Genomic DNA, 22595 nt, shown 5'->3' with positions numbered 1-22595 from the left:
ATGCTCTAGTGACACTTAAAAAATTAACAGCTTTCTCGAGATATTATTGATATACTGTACAATTCAGTGGTTTCTCATATATTCACAAAGTTGAATAACTATTGCCACAATCCATTTTGGAACATTTTCATCACCCTAAAAGAAACCATGTACCTTTTAGCTGTCAATTCTCTGACCATCCCAGCTTTAGGCAATCACTAATCTACTTTTTCGTTTCTAGATTTGCCGGTTCTGGACATTTCATATAAAGGGAGTCATACTGAGGTTCATCTAGAGAATTAAATGACTTGGTCAAAGCCATCTAGTTAATAGCAGCACCGAGGTTTCAACCGAACCCACCTGGTCCCCATTCTGCATTGTTTGCCATCATAATTTAGGAGATCAGTGTTACTCCACAAAACTGCTTCTTGTTTCTGCAGTTCAGCATATGGACTTTGCTAGATAGGGCTGTCTTCATTTAGGGAAGATTTCTTCCTTAAATTAATCTCAGTATGATTAGAAATTTGGAAGCAAATATAACTTTCCCCCTCTCTGGGGCTGTGATTTTATGAATTTAAAATTTAGAGATCTCATTAGTGCAGAGATAGTCCAGCTCCGCTCTGCTCTAGTCTGGTCACACTCTGAGTCGGGTGACTCATTCTGGCTGTCATCCTCCTGTGGCCGGGATAGTAAAGGCTCTGGAAGAAACTGGAGAGCAGATTCTTCCTGGGAAATAGTCATGAGAGGGTGTGAAAGGAAGGTTGCCATAAGGAGGAGTGATGGGACTTATTCAAAAGACAGAACCAAAACTAATGGGCAAAAGAGCAGGGAGGGGTTGTGTGTGGCCCAGTATGAAGCGTGACTGTCCACACCACCACAACGCAGCAAACACCTTACCGAAGTAGTGAGTTCTTATCGTAAGTGATAGGTGGACAACAGATTGTGTTTCAACTCAGATACATGGAGAGAAATTCCTATGCATGATTGAACTGAATGATAAATGTAAGGTCTATCCTACCTCTAAAATTCTCTGGTTCTGGGTATTGAGAACTTCATAATAATAGTAGCAGCTGACATTTTTGACATTTATGGAGCATTTACTATGCACCAGGCACTGTGTGAGGCTTTATATTTAATCTTCACAACAATCCCACAGGAAGTACTATTACTTCTACCTCATGTATGAGGAAACTGCAGCCTGGCACCTAAGATTGCGCAACTGTCAGTAGCAGAAGTAGGATTTGAACCCAGGCAGGTTGGCCCTAATAGCTGATACCCTTGCCCTTTATGCTAACTGCTACCTAAGCAGAGCAGTTTACACCGTTGTCAAAGGCTCAGGCTCATATGGCATTTATTTTTCCGCCGTGGAACTGCAAGTTGGGTGTCAGTGTGGGATTCAGGAATTAACACGAGTGAATATCATCTCATTTTCTCTTTTTGTCCCTCCACATCCTTTTAAGTCATTTCGCATGGTCATGAAACTAAATTTGTGTTAAAATTCTCGGAAAGAAAATACCCATGAACCTTTGCTCTCTTTCTCACTTTATCAGATTAATAAAACTGAAGATCTTTGACATTCTCAAATCGACCTTGCTCTTTATCAAGAAATTTTCTTTTAGGCTCTTCATTGCACCCAGTTCCTGGTGATGAAATTCTATATGATATGTGGAAAACAGACTTCGTTGGTGGATGTTTTTAACACCCAGTTTGAGTGGAGAAAGCAGTTTCCTTGGTTGTTATACCAAAAGTTTGGCTGGAAGGGCCCTGTTGCTCTTCAGCTTCAGGGAACAGACTGGGAGTTTGAGAAAGAGATGTGCTTTCTTTCCTTCCTATGGCGTATGAGACGAACTAGAAAATGTAAATATCTCAAGCAGCAAAGTACCACTCGGGCAGCTGGGGCTGGGGTTACGTCAAGCTGTCTGTGGGAGAGGATTTACCTTTAAAACAGTCTCATCTTTCTCACTTTATCTGTAGTAGAAGATCAGGGAACCCTAAATAATAATTCTCAGAGCAGACATTTCAAATCTTCTCTGCTAATAGAAAAAAGATGGAATTACTACACCTCCCCGCAGAATGCAGCCATAGCTAACCAACATGCAGTCCGTTGTCTTGAATACCATCTCTGCTTGAGATAAGCCTGGATGCAAGCCTTGGGCCAATAATTTGGACTACAGTGTATTTCCGACTGAAATTTTGTGAAATGATCAACTGTCTAAAGCAGTGCTATTAAATAGAAATATAATATGAGCCACACAAGTAATTCAAAATTGAAGACATGAAATGAATTTTAAGAACTTAATTAGCTCCGTATATCCAACATATTATCATTGTAACATATAATCAATATAAAAATTGTAATGAGATATATTCATAGTAAGTCTGAAATCCAATATGTATTTCGCAGTTATAGCACATCCCAACTTGGATGCATACCAGTTGCTCCTAACATAATTGAAAATTTTTCAATATAAAATAAGTACCAAAAAGATAATATTTGCATCTACATTGACAAAACTGGTTCTTCTCTTTTAGAAGATCTGTGTTTGAAGTGAAGTAAAATTTAGATTCTTGATCCCACAAACCCCATATCAAGTTCTCAAGAGCCGTATATCTTAATGGCTACTGTATGGGACAGCTTGCATCTGAAGCTTACTATATAGTTGTAAAGGCCCATACAGCTTCCCCCTGAATGTAGCTTATATCACATATTCAGAATTTGGTTGTGGGAGGGCTAGGATACACGAAGACCACCCTACAGGACTGCGGACTTCCACCTTTTACCCTCCTCATTTCTCTTGTCACTAAGTAGAGGCCTGCAGAAGGGAGGAGAAGTAGATGGAGAACCAGTCTTTGCTGGAGCTAGGGAAGAGAACTGTGGCAGGGCCTCAAATAATTTTGTTTTGTTCAATGTCATTTCCTTATAACATTGATGAGGAAAAAAATTTCCAGCCAGGGCCACTGTCTGTGTGGAGTTTGCACGTTCTTCCCATCACTGTGTGGTTTTTCTCCGGGGACTCTGGTTTTCCCACATCCCAAAGATGTGCACGTTAGGTGAATTGGTATGTCTGCATTGTCCCAGTCTGAGTGTGGGTGTGTGCGAGTGTGCCCAGCAGTGGAAGGGCATCCTTTCCAGGGTGGGGTCCCACCTCGCTCTCCGAGCTGCCCGGATGGGCTCCGGCCACCCCCGAATAAGCGGGTTAGAAAATCATGATCTTTCTTGTTTTTTGTTAATCTTTCTTAAATGTATGTATAGCTCACATGTATTTCCATGTTTAATTTTAGAAGTGTTTTGGGTCTTTAAAAGTGTGGTGATGTTTTCATAACCAAAAATATGCCACAGGAACTTAACTCTTATTTATATCAGTTAGACTGTAGTGAAATGATTTTGTTATACAGTTGTTTCACTTATAAGTTGCAGTTCCCAAGAACCTATCAATGATGTTAAGTGAGGATTTACTGTACCCTCTGCCCTTGTGTTGCTTGGCAGGTCCATTTGCCATTTGCAGTGGTCGGCAGCACTGAAGAAGTGAAGATCGGCAACAAGATGGCCAAGGCCAGGCAGTACCCCTGGGGTGTGGTGCAGGGTATGTGTGCATCATTGGGGAGGGATTCTTCATGTTCAGCCACTGAGGTGGCCAACCGCGTTTCTTCCCTCCGTGTCATGTTCGGAGAGGTCCTCCACCATGGGCAGGTAGGGAGCAGCAGGGTTGCACATCTGGCAGTTGTGGAGGTGAGGAAGACAGTGACCAGGTAGGTATACAATGGAGAGAAGTGGCTGCAGAGCCCTAGTGCCAGGGAGGCAGCCTCTCAAGAATGTTGGCTTGTGAAATTCAGTGTAAATGTCTAATAGAAAAGAGTTCTTACCTAGGAGTCTGAACCAGTTTCATCGGCAGAGTATAAGAAAGCTGTAAAGAGTTTCTTGCAAACAAGAAGATACATGTTTCTCCATTATCTCTTGAAAAATTGTTTCCAATTAAATGTTATCTCAGTTAATATATGAGTATTATATGAGTATATATGAGTATTATGAGAATATCTGACCTGTAGTTAGTTAGCACTGTGGGCATGACCACAGTCTCTAGCCTGAGAAGCTTTTCACATGCCACTTTAATGGGCAAGGACTCTATTTAGCCCTGTGTGTTCGGGAGGAGGGTATCCGGTGCTATAGATTAAGTCAGATGGGTACAGAAATTCCTTCATTGGTTTGAGATATATCAGTCTTCCTTTTCCTTTGTTCTAAAGGAAGGCAGTCAATCTGAGAAGTGAGAAGAAACAGTACCTTTGAGATGCCTAGGAAAATTATAATTTTTATGAATCTTATCAGTTTCTCTCTAATAAGTTTTCTTCATAGTGTTGTTGATAAAATTAAAGGAGATGGTATATAAAAACTGCCTTGTACAGTGCCAGACAGCATGGAATGGTAGACATAGGCCTGGTTTGGAGCCAAGTGTCACAGTGTTTGAATATAGACTCTGCTGCCTCTGTGAGAGCAAAGCCATGCTTCTGCACCTACAAAACAAGAGTCACAGTGTCTGCTTCGGAGAGCTATTGTGAAGGGTGAAGACAGTATCATTAAAGCTCTTCCCACAGCACCGTGCACTGAGCAGGCATTCAGCAGTCACTGCTGGCATCAGTATTGTGCTCAGTGTTATCAGAAATCTTGTCTTCTTTAGGCAACTAAAGCGGATCTTTGAGTAAATGGCACTGAGATTTCAGGAGTGATGGTGACAACCTCTTGGAAACATGACCTAACATTTTCAGGGACATTATTGCTGATAGCTCTTTTCCTACCCCCACCCCCATCTCCTGCAGTTGAGAATGAAAACCATTGCGATTTTGTGAAACTTCGGGAGATGCTGATCCGCGTGAACATGGAAGACTTGCGAGAACAGACTCATACCCGCCACTATGAATTGTATCGGCGCTGTAAGCTCGAGGAGATGGGCTTCAAGGACACTGATCCTGACAGCAAGCCTTTCAGGTGAGGCCACCTAGCAATCAGGTGTCTCCCAGACAGTGGTGAAGGTGGTGCGTTGGGGCATCACAGAAGTGCCTATTGGACTGAGATATTGGGAGGGAAGCACCTGGCGGGGACAGGTAAATAGCATATATTGCCAGACGTTGCTATAACCACTTTATTTGTATTATCTCAACTAACTGATGTAGTTGATGTCATTATTATCACCCTCATTCTACAGATGAGGAACTTAAGGCACTGAAAGTGTAAACCTGCCCAAGGTCCTGCAAGTAGGAAGTGATAGGGGTGAGTTTTGAATGCCTGCTCTTAACCATTACGCTGAAAGGGGCACCGAGCCCGGTCCAGGCATTTACAAGGGTGTGGCTGCTCCTTATAAGTTTCATTATTCGTTTTTGCCAAATACATTTGACTTCCCAAGGCTCTTATTTTTTGAAGCACTCTTACCAGCTTTCAGTGATTCAGTACAATTCTAACAACAAATGAGTAGGAAAGGGGATAACTTATGGAAAATTTCTTACAGATTTTCCCACATCATTGATGGGTGGAGATGAAGAGGCAAAATGTAAAGGAGAAAATATCAAAATTAATGTAGAATTAGTGGCCTTGCAGAGGCCCAGGCTCCGTCAGAGCCAGTGTTGGGGCAGGGTGCCCTGGCTCCATGAGCTGTAAGTGGAAGGCAGGGCTGCCAGGCCAGGCTCGCCACCTCCTGGTGCAGGAGAGGATTGCTTAGTCCAGACTGAGCCCTTGCAGTTTCTTTTCTTTTTTCCTTTCTTCCTTTTCCTTTCTTTTCTCTCTTTTCTTTCTTTTTTCTTTTTTTAACACCTACAGCACCTGGTCTTCCTAGGTGGTCTCCCATCCAAGTACTAACCAGGCCCAACCCTGCTTAGCTTCCGAGATCAGATGAGATCGGGCTTGTTCAGGGTGGCATGGCCGAGGCCAGGCTCGCCACCTCCTGGTGCAGGAGAGGATTGCTTAGTCCAGACTGAGCCCTTGCAGTTTCTTTTCTTTTTCCCTTTCTTCCTTTTCCTTTCTTTTCTCTCTTTTCTTTCTTTTTTCTTTTTTTAACACCTACAGCACCTGGTCTTCCTAGGTGGTCTCCCATCCAAGTACTAACCAGGCCCAACCCTGCTTAGCTTCCGAGATCAGATGAGATCGGGCTTGTTCAGGGTGGCATGGCCGTAGACTTTGCAGTTTCTTAATATAGCTGTGAGGTGTGTCTGGGTTCGTGCCTCTGCCGACTGGGGCCACAAGTCCTTGGAAAAGACCGTTTTCCTCTTCGGTGGCTGGCGGTCACCACCCGAGGCAGCTTGTGTGCGATGCGGCAGTCTCATTTCCCCTGGATCTGAGCTGCATTAGGGTGGGAGGATTTTTTTTTTTTCCTTAGAATTGCTTTAAAGATAGTTTGGTATAAAGTCCGGACTGGTCTCCTGGTTACAGTGCTACTGTGAAATGCTGTGGTCATGTGTGAGAACATTGGTGGGAACAAATGGAGACCCTAAAAAAGGCTTCTAACCGAGAAGTTAACTTCTAACCAAGCTGGCATCATTTTGTCGAGCCCTGGAGCTTGTAAAACTGGCCCTTTTCAATCAAATGAAATGTCACTTTCTGAGGCAAGGTAGAGGATGTCTTTTTGTGTGCACAAGTTTAGCTAACTGAACCTTGAAATGCGTTGACCAAAAAATAGTCTCTACAAAGGCAGGCCTATTTTGTGGTTATTAAACCTGGTGAAAATAGTTTTTCTGTGGTGCAGGCTATCTTTATTTTGTCGTAGAATTATTTTTCATTCATTGGGCGCTCTCCTTCATTTAGGTCCAGGCAGCGGTGAAGAGCACTGGGCAAGAGTCAGCAGTCTGGGTATAAGTCTTGGCCCTGTTATTACTCAGCTCCTCCACCTCTCTGGGCCTCAGTTTTGTATCTATAGAACAAGAAACAGGGCTAGGTCAAGGGACAGTCAGATTTAGTAAAAGGACTTTTTATATAATGGGCAGGATAGTACCATGCCCTCCCTGGACCATGCCCCTACACCCCACTTTCTGTCTGGTGTTTGGAGTAGAAGAAGGGAGTGGATTTAAAACGTGAAGGGGGACTGGCCTTGTCCCTGCTTTTCTCCTGAGATGACCATTGTTTTTTGCCCAACGGTCCCTATCTGAACCACTCCTTCCTCATCTCAGAATACCACCACCTTCTCCCTGACTCTACCTTTTAGGTCACAGAAGGTACAGTTACCACTGTTCTCTCAAGAGAGCACAGTGTTTTCAGGCCCATGAGACCCATTCATTTTTCGAAGCTCGTAGGCCTCAGTTCAGCAGCTGTGCAGTGCAGTGCAGGAGGCAGAGTTCCCAGGGGAGCTAGGGGGCCTGGATGCAGATCCCAGCTCTGTCACTTCCTCATTGTGTGAGCCGAACAGATTACTAAACACCTCTGTGTCCAGATTTCTCCATCTGTAAAGTGAGAGGTGATGATAATGCCTACCTTACAGGTTTTTTGTAAGGATTAATGAATTTTCTCGTGTAAATTGCTCCATAAACACTAGTGATGTGTTATACTCTGGTGTGCCCTCCACCAGATGATTCCAGGAGATGGTAATGCGGGGAGAATTATGTTGTGTGAATTACCAAAAGAAAGGATGAACTGAGGTGTCTATGCTCATTCCTCTTCCCCTGACTTTAGTGAGCAAAACCTGCCTCTGCCAAGGGGCTGTGAGGAGAAAAGAAGATAGTTTCAAACCAGCCTGAAACCTTGTGAAAATTTGTTCATTTCTTACTTAGAAAAGGGTGTTAGTAACTACAATTAAAAATTAAATTGGAAGAACTAAAAATTGCAAAAGATAACATCACTTTAGGTACCCATGAGTGGATAACAGAACCCGCTCCTTCTGAGCTGTTTTCACGGACTGGAAGAAGCATTAGTTTCTGGTGTCTCGTTTACAACTCAATTGGCAGAGGTGCCTGGGGAGTGTGATTCCATGAATGCCTTGGTTGTTCTGAGTTATTTCTAAATAACTTACTATAGTTTGACTCTTTGGAATAAGATTTTATGATTTCCGGGAGTGGAGTTAGGAAACTGTATTTAGAAAAGTCCAATACAACATGCCGAGGTGATCCTGATGTGCTGCCGGTTTGGGAGCCACCGTGCATCGTGACTCTTCTAAAGGGAGGTCAGACATAGCATTTTCGCTCAGCTCACTTGATTTGGGAACCCCTTTTTTTGAAGATCTAAACTAATGATCTCTGGAAGACATTTTGGGTAGTGTTTCTTGGTAATGTTTCTATAAAAGGTGTCCCACTGCTTGTTAGAAAGGAGATGTATTCATTTTTTTAAAATCATCAAAAACCGAATTTCCCTCAAAATTTCATAGCAGGGAAAGTCATCTTCTGCCTTGGACAATTTCTGATTCATTTAATGGTGATGAAGAATTTATTGATGCTAACAAGCAAAATCAAATTCATGGATTATTTTATCATTCTATTATTAATACATTTCTTTATGTGTGGCTATATTTCTTAAATTTTCAAGTCCAAATGTTGCTATTAGTATTAGCTGACAGTAATATTGGCCATACTTGTTTTAGTCTCATAAAATAGTATGAAAGCTAAATATACCTCTGAAAACTGAAAACACGTGATTGTTCTTTAATAGGTAGTGCTGATACTCTCAAGGGCAGAACTTAACCAACCAAAAGCATTGATTATAGAAGCAGAAGCAATCCTAATTAAGACATTTTCTAATTGTTTAGTTCTCTGTATATCTACATGCACATGTACTCTCACCATTTGAATGTTCCTTTTCTCCTAAAAGGACAAGTGTGAATGCTGGGGTGGCTCTGTGTGATACCTAAGATCATCCAGAGGTGCTGTGCAGTTTGGAGTGAGGACTTTGCATGAATTTAGTCCATGTAAAGATGGATAATCCTGCAGACTGATATTACTGTGACAGCTCTTGTTCTAGGGAAACTGCAATGGAGAAACAGAAATAGCACCTTACAAAATATTGGCAAGTGTTCCTCTGTTGGTATGGGTGTGGGTGTGTGTATCCTTAAGTTGTGTTATCAAAGGTGACATTTCTCTAAATATATTTGTTCTGTCTTAGAGATGCTTAGTCATAGCATTTCATTTAAAATATTGGACTCTCATTTTTGTAGACAATCAAGAGTAGGATAGGCTTTAAAATAAAACTCTTCCCTGCTCTATTTACAGTTGGTAATAAAACTTGAACAATAGCAATTTTCTATATCTTTAGATATACTCTCGTCTCTTTAGATGGTTCATTGAGTCTGTTTTCTAAATTGGGGACTAGAGGAAGATGAGTGGGGGAGGGTAATATTTGTTAAGCACTGAATGCTTTTTTCACTTTGCCCACATTTATTTCCCATAATCATATCCTTAGAAGGTAAGTGCTATTGTAGCCACATCTTATACTGAGGGGATCGAGGCTTAGAGGCTGTACCCTTGCCAAGATCAGTCAGTAAGCTGCTGTGGCCAGAATCTAAACCCTGGTCTGCGTGGCTCCAGTATCCATGCATTTCGCTCCCTGCATTACACCATCTCCGTCTTCTAAAATTCTAAATTATATCTTCTTCAGTGTCTACCTGGTGTGCTGATCTGAAAGGCACCAGCCAGCCCAGCCAGGCTTTCCCTTGTGTGAATATGTGCAGGGTAAAACTTGACCAATAAGAGACATCCTGTTAGTGCTGCATTGTGGTTATTGATGTGCTTGTCTTTCATCGTGGTTCTTGATGTGCTTGTCTTTCTGATCACCACGTAGCTAAAAGAAAATAGTGCCATTTTGTGTCATTTAATATGGTAAGTGGCAGCCTTATCTATTTTTTTTGGAAGAGGATGGGTAGAAATTCTATGAACTGAAATTTCTCATTATGCAACTTCATGACACTGTCCTTGTTTGTGGCTTTTGAATAGTCTTCAGGAGACATATGAAGCAAAAAGGAATGAATTTCTGGGAGAACTTCAGAAGAAAGAAGAAGAAATGAGACAAATGTTTGTTATGAGAGTGAAAGAGAAAGAAGCTGAACTTAAAGAGGCAGAGAAAGAAGTAAGCCATCGCCCTGTCTGTCATCTTTCAAGGGAGAGAAATAAGATGTTTTATTAATACTTCACATTTTCTAAGACTTCATGCTGTTCTGTGTACTTTCTACATACATTTTATCACACGTGTGACACACTAACCTGGCAAGAAAAGTAGGTCATATATTCTTATCCCTATTTTACAGAAGACAAAACTGAAATTCATAAAGGTTAAGTGATTTATGCAGTCATGAACCTAGTTCATAGCAAAGTTGAAACTAGAAACTAAATCTTAGGTCTCCAGACCTAGTCCCAAGTTTTTTGTAGCTCAGTATTTCTTCAGTTTACAGGTCTTGAAATGTGAGATTTCGGATCCTGGAACTATTATTATTATTTTAGTCTGTCAGTGAGCTAAACAGTGGAGGGCCCTTCAGCACTGATGGGTGATGGTCTCTGTACACCATCGTGTCTGTGCTCATGTTTACCCCTTTGTGGGCATGCACTCTCTACTCCAACATCCCTCTGACTCCATCTTGTTCCCATGCCTAGGTCAAATTAACTACTTCATAGAAATTCACATGGATTTCTGCTATAAATCCCATTGAGAGAGAGTATGTGTAATATACTTGCCTCTGATGGTAGACAATGAGACTCTCAAGTGAACAATATATTTCCAAATGAAATTGTCTAAATTTCTAAATTGTCTAAATTCCTTACCGTCCCCTTTTAATTTATCTTTATAGAGACTACTGAACTTAGAGGTTATTTAAATAGCTAAGCATTCAACACAGTTTTGCTGCAGGGAAAGGAAAGTTGAACCTTATTTGCTGTTGACTTCGAGTACTAAGTGAATACTGGGTCAAATATCTGGAATTACCTAGTAAGAATATCTTCTTTCCTCCCTCCCTTCCAGTTTTTATTTCTGCATTGTGATAATTTTCCAAATTCAATTTTTCAAGGGCCAGAAATTTCTCAACATATTATTTGAAGTGTGTGTGTGTGTGTGTGTGTGTGTGTGTGTGTGTGTACCTGTAGTCAGTTTGTATGTCTCTAAGTCATGTATATTACACATTTTATAAAGAACTATTCTTACTACTAAGGTGAATTTCTTATTAGAAGCATGAATGATTTTTATTTTCTTCTTTATGCTTTCTATAGTGAGTATATATTTTTATTATATACTCATGTTAAAAAAATATGCAAGGATTCCCTCTAATTCCAGGGGGTCCAGGTCTCAAAGGTATATAGGGCTCCAAGGGGCGTTCTTCCCATCTTGGCTTGGCTTCTCCAGGAGCACCTGACCCTACTTCACTTCTGTAATTAAAGCACATGCAGCATCACGGCACAGGCTTTCTTCCGAACAGATCCAAGTAACCTTATGCCAGCAAACTTTCCATTCCCTTCACCAAGCTTGTCCTCTTCTTTTTCTCTCCAGCTCCATGAGAAGTTTGACCTCCTAAAGCGGACACACCAAGAAGAAAAGAAGAAAGTGGAAGATAAGAAGAAGGAACTGGAGGAGGAGGTGAGCAATTTCCAGAAGAAGAAAACAGCAGCGCAGCTACTGCAGTCCCAGGCCCAGCAGTCTGGGGCCCAGCAAACCAAGAAAGACAAGGACAAGAAAAAGTAAGCGGGTGTCACCCCCATGCAGTGGGGCCCTCTAACAATTTATTCCTCTTGCATGTATGTCTCTACTTTTCCCATTTACAGACTAGAAACTGGTCTGTTACCAGAAAGATAAAAAAGCGAGTATTTCCTCTACAGTGCAGGGAAGAGGCTAAAGGTTTTTAAAGTATTTCTAAAGGGTACACTAACATTAATTTATAAAACTTGACCACATGATCAAGCAATCAGGGCTGGAGGAACCTGTCATCTCCAGTAGCATCTTCTGCACCAATAGTAGGACTTTGAGAAGAAAGTTTATTTCTCTTCACTACTCTTTGGAGACAATCCTCGTGACTCCTGATAAAAAGCATCCTAAATTATGATTGTTAAAATTATTTTTCTATTCTGTGTTGTAAGGCTTGATAAGCCAGTCATTATTCCCAGAGCGAAAGATTGTAAGCGGCCACTAGTTTTCTTCTAAATTCAACAAGATAATGAATTGTTTTATTGTGAAAATGGTATCATAATCCCATCCACTTAAGACATCCCTACCAACTCTTAATACAACCTATACCCACACACAAAAGGAAACATTTTTAAATATGGCCATGATTTAATGTGCCAAAGGCTCAGATTCTGCTCTTGTGTTGGTCACTTCGATGATACTCAGTGACAGCTACCCAAATCCAGTGAGTGGTTTGGGCTTTCCTGATAGTCTTCTGTGATTTGAAGCTCTACATCAAATCACCTTAGAGACTAGAGAGTGCAGTTTTATGACAATTACTATTGGTTTGACAGGAAGCACAGTGGTCAGTAAGATACCTTTGAAGAAAACCTTTGTGGTGGCCGATGGCAAACTCATGGCGGCTGCACTCTGCTGTCTGTCTAATGCACGGTGCTCTTAGGGCGGCAACAGGTGACTCAGAATGTGTTTCAGGATTCTTGCTCTTCATCCTGAGAATTCTACATTCTTAAAAAATGTAGCCAACAGGGTCAAGTCTGCACAGTAATCGAGACCCATCGTAGGGAAGTGAGCACAACCGTGGTGCTCGCTTAGTCTGGGTGAACACGCAGACTCGCCCCTGAGGAATCCTATTACGTCACCTACGGTAGAAATCAAAATGCACCGCTACAGCGACACGTGGATAGAGTTTTAAATTATACTTTACAAACTTTACAAGCTCTGAGACAGCAGAAAATGTGTCAGAAAATGAGAGCAAAGAAGCAGGCACATTTTCTAGGCAATAGAAAGTAGTTGATGTAGGTGAGATGTGATTTTAATGGGGTTGGTACAGACCCGCATGATCAAAGGATTATAGGGGCTGAAACTTTAGTTATTCTGGATTGATTCTGAGAGGAACAATTGCCTAGATTGTAATCCAGTTCAAGAAAGAACTTTGTAGCAACGCACATTGGGAAAGCATCTGTCACTAATGGTGACGTTCCCCATGCAGAGATTCAGAGATTACTGTGACTCTTCCAGTGAAGACAAAATGGAAGCCATTTGGCATCATACCCTTGTTGATCCAAACTAAGCCAAGATAAAAATGTGTGTGTGTGTGTGTGTGTGTGTGTGTGTGTGTGTGTGTGTGTGTGTGTGTGTGTGTGTATGTGTACACATCTATAGGCATGAATGAAACAGAAAAAGCTGCTGACTCACAGCTTAGGAGACCCAAAGTCACGTTTTTCTTACCCTGAAGCACTGAAGTACATAAAGGTACATATTTTAGAACTAAAAATGTTTTTAAAAGACCAGCAATGTTCTGAGGATATTTCATGTATACTGGTTGTGCCTTTAAGCAATAAAAATTCCAAGAGCTGATCAGTATTGTGCCTCCACATTAAAAAGTCTCTCTAGTAACAGACTTCTAGTAACAGTGTAGGGAGGTTTTTCCTTGCCCTTTTGAACATTTTAGGTTATTTTCTTTCCAACCTTGGGCCTTAGAAATGTATAATGCTTTTCAGATTATGTAAAGTATGTGTGAGTTCTATTTTAGCCTTATTTATACCTTCTCATTTATTATTAATGGAATTAGACTTAATTTGGTGCACAATAGTCACTAGGTTTTGTGCCTGACAGTGGCACATATTTTTGGTAACCTCTTCTAGGTTCTTGCCCTTTTCCACACTTTCCCATTTGAACAGTGAAAACAACTGTCAGTGGAGAGTTTTGGTTAGAGAGGACCACAGAAAGACAGTAACCAGGGTAACCAGAGCAGCACTTTGAAAATAAACGGAAGACCCTTTCCTCATCATGGAGGAGATGCTGGAGTCGCCACACATGCCACTTAGGAGCTGGCTTATTCTAAGGAAAAAATATAAAGAGAGATGCTTGTTTTTCACCAAGTATGTTTCCATCTCAGAGCTTAACTTAGTTTTTCTAATAGCTTTAAATTCTGTTTTTTTTTTCCCCTAATTTAATGACATGCTCCCTTTTTAACGTAGGTAAGGTTTTATACTTCTCCTTGACCTGTAGTGGCATGAGAACATAAAACATTTCCTAAGATTACAAAGTAGAACTAACCCTGACATTGCCATTAGCTGGAACCTACCTCCTGCCATCTCTGGCCACCAAGTCACTTTCCTTGTTTGCGGCTACACCACAGTGGTAGGACTGCCCAAGGGTAAGTTGTTCAGTAGACGGTGTTCATCTTTTCTGAAAACTTTGCACAACTGCCAGCAGGCATTCACTGGTTAAGATGCATCCATCCCAAAAGAAAGTTTTAAAATCCATCATTTTACAACTGTACCTGGCTTCTGATATCTATAGTTTACATAATCATCCACTCATCTTTAAAAATAATAATAATAATTTGATTCTTGCTAAGAAATGAAGTTGCATGTTTTGGACTTACCTACAGTTAGACATGTGGATCTCCGATTTGGCACTCCCTTGGACCTGCAAGAGGGGGAAGGCTCTGGTATTACTGTAGCTGTAACTATGTAATGACTGTCCTTTTTTTTCTTTCCTTTCCAAGTAGATTAATAGCATGTCCTCCATCCACTGTATTCCATTCTCCAAGTTAATGGTTCAGAGTCATTTATAGTATATTTATTCTCTGACTCCAGCAGCTCAAAAATGGAAAATGTAGTTCCTATTCAGTACTGGTGTGATGCCCAAATCTAACAGATAATGGTTTTGTGTTACTGGAGAAAATGAAAACCAAACAGTAAATCCTTCTACTAGAACATGTAGTGCTTTCAAGAAGTCACTTGTGAATTCTAAATTACATGCAAATGGAAACTAACCACGTGTTCTTTAATTCAATATTAAAATGTTGCTTTTGCTTGTCATGTAGAATAGCTCACTCAAATTTTTGGTTTTATTTTCTGTCAATTCCATAATCATTGCATGAGCATTCACTGTCACCGAATGCTGGTGCTGGCGCTCCTAATTTTCCTTTCTCTTTTTATTTATTATTATTTCTAACTTTTTTGTTTTGTTTTTTAACTTGCAGTGCAAGCTTCACATAAAGCCTGGCAAGCCAAGGATGGTCCCGCATTCACCTGCTTTTGCAGTAATATTGTATCTCTGCCATCTGTGTCCTTTTGTTTTTTTTTTGTTTTGTTTTTACCCTTCCCCAGACACCAATAACTATTATTAACTCATTTTGCTGAATGTTGTTGGGTAGTAGAAAATGACAGAACAAGGGAATAACAGCAAAAATTATGTGCAGCTAGACTTTGTTTCTGGAAAGTAAATGATTTGCCTTTTATGCCTGTTCACAGTGGCAGCAGGAAGCATGCCTGTTACTTGTATGTTGCTTTGGACTGAGGGAAGGAGGGTACATTGCTACATGTAAGTCTGACAGGAAAACTCACCGTAGCAGCTGAACTATAAACCTGAATAATCATGACAACTTTTCTCGATTATTCATATCCATGATGGCAAAAGCCCTGAACTTATTCTGTCTCTTCTCCCCACCTGCTGCAAACCCAAGGTAGCTTTGTTCATAGGCAGAAGAGTAAGTAAGCTTTATATGACTTTTACACCTGCATGGACTTATTATTATAATATTATTTGGCGTGGTATGTGGGTCTCTTCAGACTGACCATCTCATCTTATGGCTTTAAAAATTTGTCTGAACCCTATCTCTTAAATTCGGGCCAAGTTAGACTGTAATAAACTATGATTATGTTCACTTTCATCAGTGCAACCCTGATCCTCTCACAGATAGCAGTCTCGAAGGTTGGATAGTACAACATTGCTTAGTAGAAGAGTCTACCAAGGATGATAGGCTTTCCACAACCTACTTACTACCTGTAATTAGCAGTCTTATAAAAACACCTAAATTTGCTCTCACTGGGCTGGGAAGGGGAACCTAGTGACTGAGGCCAGGATATCATTATTTCTAATAACATTTTTCAGTAATCATCAGGAGGAAATTTTCAGAAACCTTTCAAATAGAAAATTTGCTATAAGCTGTGCAGCACAAATTTGTCAATTTCAGGTAGAAATTACACAAACCTATGATTCAAAGAAAATAGAAATTCGACTTCACATCTAACTTCCTTGCACAGAGTCCTTTCGATGTTTGTCAATAAAGAGAAGAAGAAATTGAGCAGCTGGTTTTTCAAATCCATGTGTCTTGAAGGAATTTCCTCATCTTTCCTGTCATTATGCCCAAGACCTATAACCCCATCAATGAAGATTAGGAGTTACTCAGGTGCCAGGACATGGACTATACCCCAAATTTGTATGGAAAAGGGCATATTTAATCTCTTTTCTGTGTTCCTTTGTGCAGCTTATCCTTTCTTTTTCTTGATTTTTTTCCCCCCTCTACCAAGATCCTCCCAGCTTTCTAACTCTAAGATCTGTTTCTTCCTTGAAAGAATAACATTTCTCATGAACCCGATATTTCACTTCTGCATTTCCTTCAGGCCTTCAGTTATACATTAAGGAAATAGGACAGAATACACTGTACCTCCCCTGACACACACACACAACTTCTTAAAAATATTAAGTCTCTAGTTGATTCCAGTAAAAACTTATTTTTCCCTTCTCTTCATCCTCAGCCATACTCTTAGGGGAAAGAAGCAATGGTCTTCCATGAACTGATTTAGGCTTAATTAGGCAAAGTAAGAAATCAGTTTCACGGAAGCCCAAACTAAGCTGGGCTAGAAACTGCACATCAGGAACAGCAATAGTGATATAAAGACAGGTTTAGGAGAAACTGGACCAAAGCTTTTGTTTTTGCTTCTGTTTTTTAATGATTCTAGTGTGATGCTAGCTATGGAGCAGCCAAATATTAGATGGCATGCTGATTCTAACCATGGGCTGAATTTGCTCATATATGTTGTGCACCAGACAAAAGCCTGAATACTTGTGTTGTATGCTTGTCCCAACCATTGCTTGTGTGAGCATTTTTGTGCCTTGAAAGAGAAAATACACTTTTAAATTCTAAAAATGCATCACTTTAAAATTGTCATTTTAAATTATCATACTAAAGCTTAGCCATGAAAGGCATCCAGCTGACTTTTTGATTCCAAGATTATTAATTGATTTTTTTTTCCATTAAAATTTTCACAGTAAAATAAATCACATGGAGAGTCAGGGAATAAAACTTCAAAAGAAATATAGAGAATATAGAAGCTTTTTAAAAAATGTGTTGCTTCTGAACTTTTTTCTGTCCCTGCTCCAGGCCCTGTTTAGTTTGTTATTGCTGCTCTTCTCTTCTTTCTGTATCTGTGCCTTTTTTCACAGTAGTCCTTGGCTCTGCACGGAATAAATGATACCCTCAAATCTAATTGGATGTGCTTTCGCCTTTGCATGTAAGTACGCTAGTAAGAAACCTTTGAGATCTTTGACTTTTTAAAATTAGAGAAATGGGATAGATGGACTGTTTTCTTTTTGGAGGGGTGGGGGTAGGGAGGTAATGGTTTGAGTAGCTTTTGGTGTAAAAATAAAAACTAAATATATTTAAAATGGCCACATTTATATCTTTTTCACAAGAAACCCATAAATTCAATTTTCCCTTGATATCAGTATGGAAGTCAGAAATTACTAATCCCAGTCTGTGTTCTACACAGCATTGTGAGTGTCATTGGATGTTACAGGGGCCCGTGGTTCTGACTCCGTAAATAAAGCTAGAATGAGAAACCATTGCCTTCCACCTGGAGAAGATCAAGAGGAAAAAATTTTTTATGCTAGGTTGTCTCTAGGACTACTTAATTTTTTGGTCTTGCCCCCATGCTAATTGCTGGCTTTTTTTTTTTTTTTTTCCTCCATTTTGGCTAGACAGCTCTAGCTGACCTCTTTACATCTTTTGTTCAACCATAATGACCATCTTTTTGCTCCTTTCAGACTTTAGATACCCATAACCCTTGTGTAGGTAATAGGACGTGATGGAAAAACATTGATGAGAATTTATTGGCTGTTCAGAGACTATGTTTTCCAGCTTAGGCTCTTTATTAATTGGTCAAAGTTTGGTCCAGAAAAGGCATCTTAACCAGGGGAACATTCATCATGAAACTGGACACAGGTTACTTATTCTCTTCTTTCTCTGCTTTGTAATCTCACCAGCAATAACACTTATTCTTCATATCTCGTGCACCTCAAATAGACTTGGTTTCCTCACTTTCTTGACATATCCATAAGTGTTTCACATACAGACTGTTGAATCAGGTTTTTCAGCTGTTACCAACCCACATCATACTGTCTCTGTGTGGTCCTACCAAAACTGTCCATTCAGATCTCTTTGCTTTGCCATTTGCAAGTGTCTAATATTGTCAAGTCTCAACTTCCAGAAGTTTAGGTTTCATTGATGCATATTTGATGACTGACTCTTTAGTGGAAATGGTAACCTACAAAGTCTAGATTGTATGTAGGTATGAAGGGAATTTTTTAAATAAATTGAAAATTAAGCTGTGAACAGCATTAGAACTTTGTCTATTTCTTAATTTTAAAATATGCTGATATGCCTTAAATTGTAGTTGTAGATCATTGTCATTTTGCTGTTTGAAAATAACCGATGTGTTTCTAAAACTTGTGTAATCTACTTTCAGTGTTAATGCAGAATTGTCATATTTGTAAGCTGCATGTTAGACTTTTTTTTTTAAACTAAAATAATTGTATTAATGTGAAGCCTATCATTTTTCAAGTATGAAAGTAATCACTTAGCAAACATGCTCAGTAATTTTGTGTCTGTTAAGGTAGGAGAGTGGTGGACAGGTAATCTATGCATATATCACTAGTGCCAAGACATAAAGTGGGGGAAAATATATTTTTACCCAAACATTGTGTGCCCTTTTGTGAGTTCTTTTTAATCACTGTTTGATATGCATATGTACCCGTGCTGATTATGTCGGATAAAAGAAATAGGTAAGAAAGAGCCTCGTGCTTTCCAGCCTTGTCTGGTGGACGTCAAATGCTACCATCTGGGTGGTACCAATTTCTCCAAGACACTTAACCATGTGGTGTCCTGTACTTTACTTGCTGTGTCTGCCACCTTTCTCCCCTTTTCCCGTACCCTTCTGTCCTGATTAGTGTTCCCCGTCACCCCACTGCCTCTAGGTCCAGCTGAGGCATCCTCCTCTTCCCCAGCCTCTGCTGTCACCGCTGCTGCTGCTCAAGGCCGTGCTCAGGGAAGTTGTCCCTTTAACTGACACACTGCTGTTCTTTCACAGTTCATTGTAAAGAAACTCCTTTTTTTTAAGCCTTTATGAATCAAATTTGAATCTGAACTTTTCTTTTTTCTCTTCTGTAGCTTCTTCTTTATGTAACCATCCTGTTGACAAGCCCTACTCTCTCCTAATGGACATAAAGCATTAGAAGAGCAGGAGCTGTCTGTTCACACGTGTTGGGGAAGAGTTACCTCATTACCACCATCGCCTCCTTTTCTTTTAAAGTCTGGGTCAAATATTGCTCTGCTGTTTGTACTTGTCAATGTCTGTTTACAAACCACTACCTATAGTGGTTACTAAAGTGACTTTTCACTACCAAAAACAGTAATACTTAACACTACTTAAAAGGAAATTCAGTGAAACAGAACTTGAACCAAGACCCTAGGTAGCCTTCTATTGGGATCCTTTAGCTTAGCTGCCTTGTTCTTGAAGCTGCTAATCCAAGAAGTTACGGACTGAAGACAGCATGTTCCCTGGTCTGAGGTGGCCCTCACCTCCAGAACCCACAAACTTGATCTCATGTTAACTCCAGACCTCTCTGTCCCATGAACGACATTCTGAACAGCCCCCTCAGGACCCTCAGCCATCAATCAGGTCTTAAGATCTGGGCAACGTTTTCCTTCCTTTTCGTTAGTTTTATGGGTTGTTTTGAAGTTTGAGAATCTTAATTTGGTATTGCATGAACAAAGATGGCTGCATTTTTTTTTTTTTTTAATTTAGAGTGTTCTATTGATACAATGTTTTTATTTTTCAGCTGACCATCTGCCTCTTGAGAGAGAGAAGTGGGCATCCCTTCCTTTAAATTCAGGAACCATTGTTGTTTTGACTTTTTCTGTTACCTGCATCCCTTATATAAATTGTTTTGGGTTTGGAATTGTTTGGGGGGAAAAAATTTTCCAGTTAGGCAGTTGTTTTATGTTATTCAAACTTAGTTTTGTTATCAAAATTAGGCTAGTTTTAACCTCAAGGGGAAATTTAAGTGAAGTTTCAGTCACAGAATTCTGTTTACAGTGCTCTCCTCATCTCAGAGACACACAAAAAAAATCCCTTTGCTGTCACTGGGGTTTGGCCTACAAGTCTTAATCCTCTTTAATGTGTGCCAGTATTGGGTAGATGACTTTTCAGCCTCTGGGACTCAATTTATATTTAAAGGTATCTTAAAATACTTTTCTGCATCTTTATTTATTGTGGAGCTCTGCTTTACCTTGTGTCCTGAGTTGTGTTTTGGACCATGGGAAATGAACCCAAGCAAGTACATATCCTGTCCCAGACAAGTGTCATTAGCAGTGGTTCTGGTCCACATTGTCTTCTCAGAGTCACCCAGGTAGCTTTCTCCACTATGTCTGCAAGAAAAAAAAAAATCACTTAATATACACTCAATACACACACACACACACACACACACACTCTGCCAGTCGAATCTAATTTCTCGTGCTGACCCCATTGTGACGAGCTAGATTACTTTATTAGCAGTCACCTCTCAGTGGCAGTTTTCATAGTCAAAGGACAATTTTCAAATGTTTATATTTTAGAGCATGAACATACATTTTAAGTTACCTTTTAATTTCATTACTTGTCTAGTCTTTGCTTATTTCCATCTTTTTTCAGCCCCATTGTAGGTGGGTCACAAAAATACTTTTGGTGGCATGAGTTGCTTTGGGTGAAGATCTTTAGGAGTGTCCCCTGTTTAAGAATAGTGACATAGGTTCCTGCCGAAAGGTGAAATGGTGAAGCAACAGTCCTGCCTCTTGAATCATTTGCTTCTTGAGAAAATGTTATTTAGAGCAGCAGTCCCCAACTCTTTTGGCACGAGGGACAGGTGCTCCTATGAGAATCTAATGCCTAATGATCTGAGGTGGCGATGCTAGTGCTGGGGAGTGGCTGCAAATACAGATGAGGCTTTGCTTGATCGCCCACTGCTCACTTCCTGCTGTGCGGCCCCGTTCCTAACAGGCCAGGGACTGGTACTGGTCCTTGGCCTGAGGATTGGGGACCCCTGATTTAGAGCACTTGCATGAGCATGCTGGCAAGAAGCTTTCTTTACTTAGACACTATGACTTTTTAAATGCAATAGATTTGTCTGAGCCATTACATGATCAAAATGAGTCAAGAGCTGTCACCTCCAGTATAATCTGTAAGGATAGAAATCTGCTAGTGATGTGACCAGTAGTTTGGGTAGTGGATGGGTGGATACTGACTCAACTGATGCCAGAGCATGACCAACTATATCAATTAATCTATTGTGCGTGAGACCACTGTAATCACTAAGTACAAAAATTGGTTTTATTTTTAAACTCATTTTTATTTGAATATCAACTTTACCCTATCATTCATTTTAAAAACAAATTCTGCATCAGATTGTAGACATTTTTGAGCAATATTTAAAAATCAAATTAGCCAGGATTATTTTAAGTAGATAAATGTGTAGTCTATTGTTACTAATCCCCTTTCACCCCTTTTTAATCCCCAGGTTAAAAGAAGTATAATAGTAATCATCTTAATGGGAGGGGTCCGGGGGAACAGACTATTATAAGTAGGTTGACATCTGTTCAGTCACCTAGGGAAAGCTGATCATGGACGCCACTGGTCAAATGCACTGCCATCTCTCCACTGATAGGGTATTTTACTTCAAGTGGTTTCTTTGCTCAGGTGTTGAACTGGTAGGTTCTCAAGTTCTCCAGGCTGACCAACTTAGATGAAATCATCTGGGGCTAATTATCAATAATAAAAGTTTGCTTATCCCAAGGTAGACTGTGGAGAAGGAAAATTGAGCCATTCAAACCTATTTTCATGGATAACAGGCAATAGCTTTTTATTTTCCATTGTCTTTGAAAATATATGTTACCTGATTTCAAATACAGACTGCTTTATTGCTACAAGTGTGGGCTAGATGGTCTACTTGAGACTAGCACAGCACTTGTATAGAGATCTGATCTGAATCACTGCGCACTGAGCTGGGGCAGATAAAATTAGATCATCATCTTAACTTGCTTGGCCCACCTTTTTTCCCCATCAACTACCTACCTATCAAATGAAACCTTATTTTAGTTAAGTTTTTTGCCTATCATTGGCCTGGTTTTTGGGTAAACAGTTCTAGATATCTAAACGTACATAATTTTCACTGTATGCAAATAATGTTAGTACACAAAGCCTTTTGCTTGGTAGATTACTGTCCTTTCCACCCTAGAGACTGACAGTGATAGCGACGTGGCTCACTTTGAACATCTTTGTACTTGAATTCATGAGAGCAGGGCATTTAGTCCTTCTGATACCACCTGGCTTTCAGATCAACCTCTGGGACTCCCAGGGTTGATGAAGGGATTGAATGTGTTAGTTTGAAGGCTAGTTTTGAGTCTAGGTATCCACTTACCTCCCTTTCCAACCTTCCTGTT

The 22595-nt window shown here is 40.2% G+C and overlaps 1 protein-coding gene, 1 non-coding gene and 1 pseudogene across 4 annotated transcripts in view; 1 reads left to right on the top strand and 2 right to left on the bottom strand.

Moving 5' to 3' along the window:
• Positions 1-22595, top strand: part of SEPT11 (septin 11) — a 118167-nt gene that overhangs the window by 64243 nt on the left and 31329 nt on the right. Inside the window, exons 6-10 of one of the 3 annotated variants that reach the window (XM_025043793.1) lie at positions 3467-3563; positions 4792-4960; positions 9874-10006; positions 11414-11601; positions 19958-20384. In XM_025043793.1, the coding sequence (XP_024899561.1) occupies positions 3467-3563; positions 4792-4960; positions 9874-10006; positions 11414-11601; positions 19958-19961 (591 nt within the window). In that variant the 3' untranslated portion in view covers positions 19962-20384. Of the gene's footprint in view, positions 1-3466; positions 3564-4791; positions 4961-9873; positions 10007-11413; positions 11602-15038; positions 18818-19957; positions 20385-22595 lie in introns of those variants that run through there. The other 2 variants (XM_006907630.3, XM_025043792.1) reach the window with 2 other exon arrangements.
• Positions 5777-5895, bottom strand: LOC112476362 (annotated as a pseudogene).
• On the bottom strand, positions 6023-6141 carry LOC112476379. The gene has a single exon (XR_003045049.1). It is a non-coding gene; the product is annotated as a 5S ribosomal RNA (ribosomal RNA).

This window comes from Pteropus alecto, unplaced genomic scaffold, assembly GCF_000325575.1.
Source record: "Pteropus alecto unplaced genomic scaffold, ASM32557v1 scaffold161, whole genome shotgun sequence".
Taxonomy (NCBI): Eukaryota; Metazoa; Chordata; class Mammalia; order Chiroptera; family Pteropodidae; genus Pteropus; species Pteropus alecto.
Note: the sequence above shows the minus strand (reverse complement) of the source record. Positions and strands in the feature narration are given on the sequence as shown.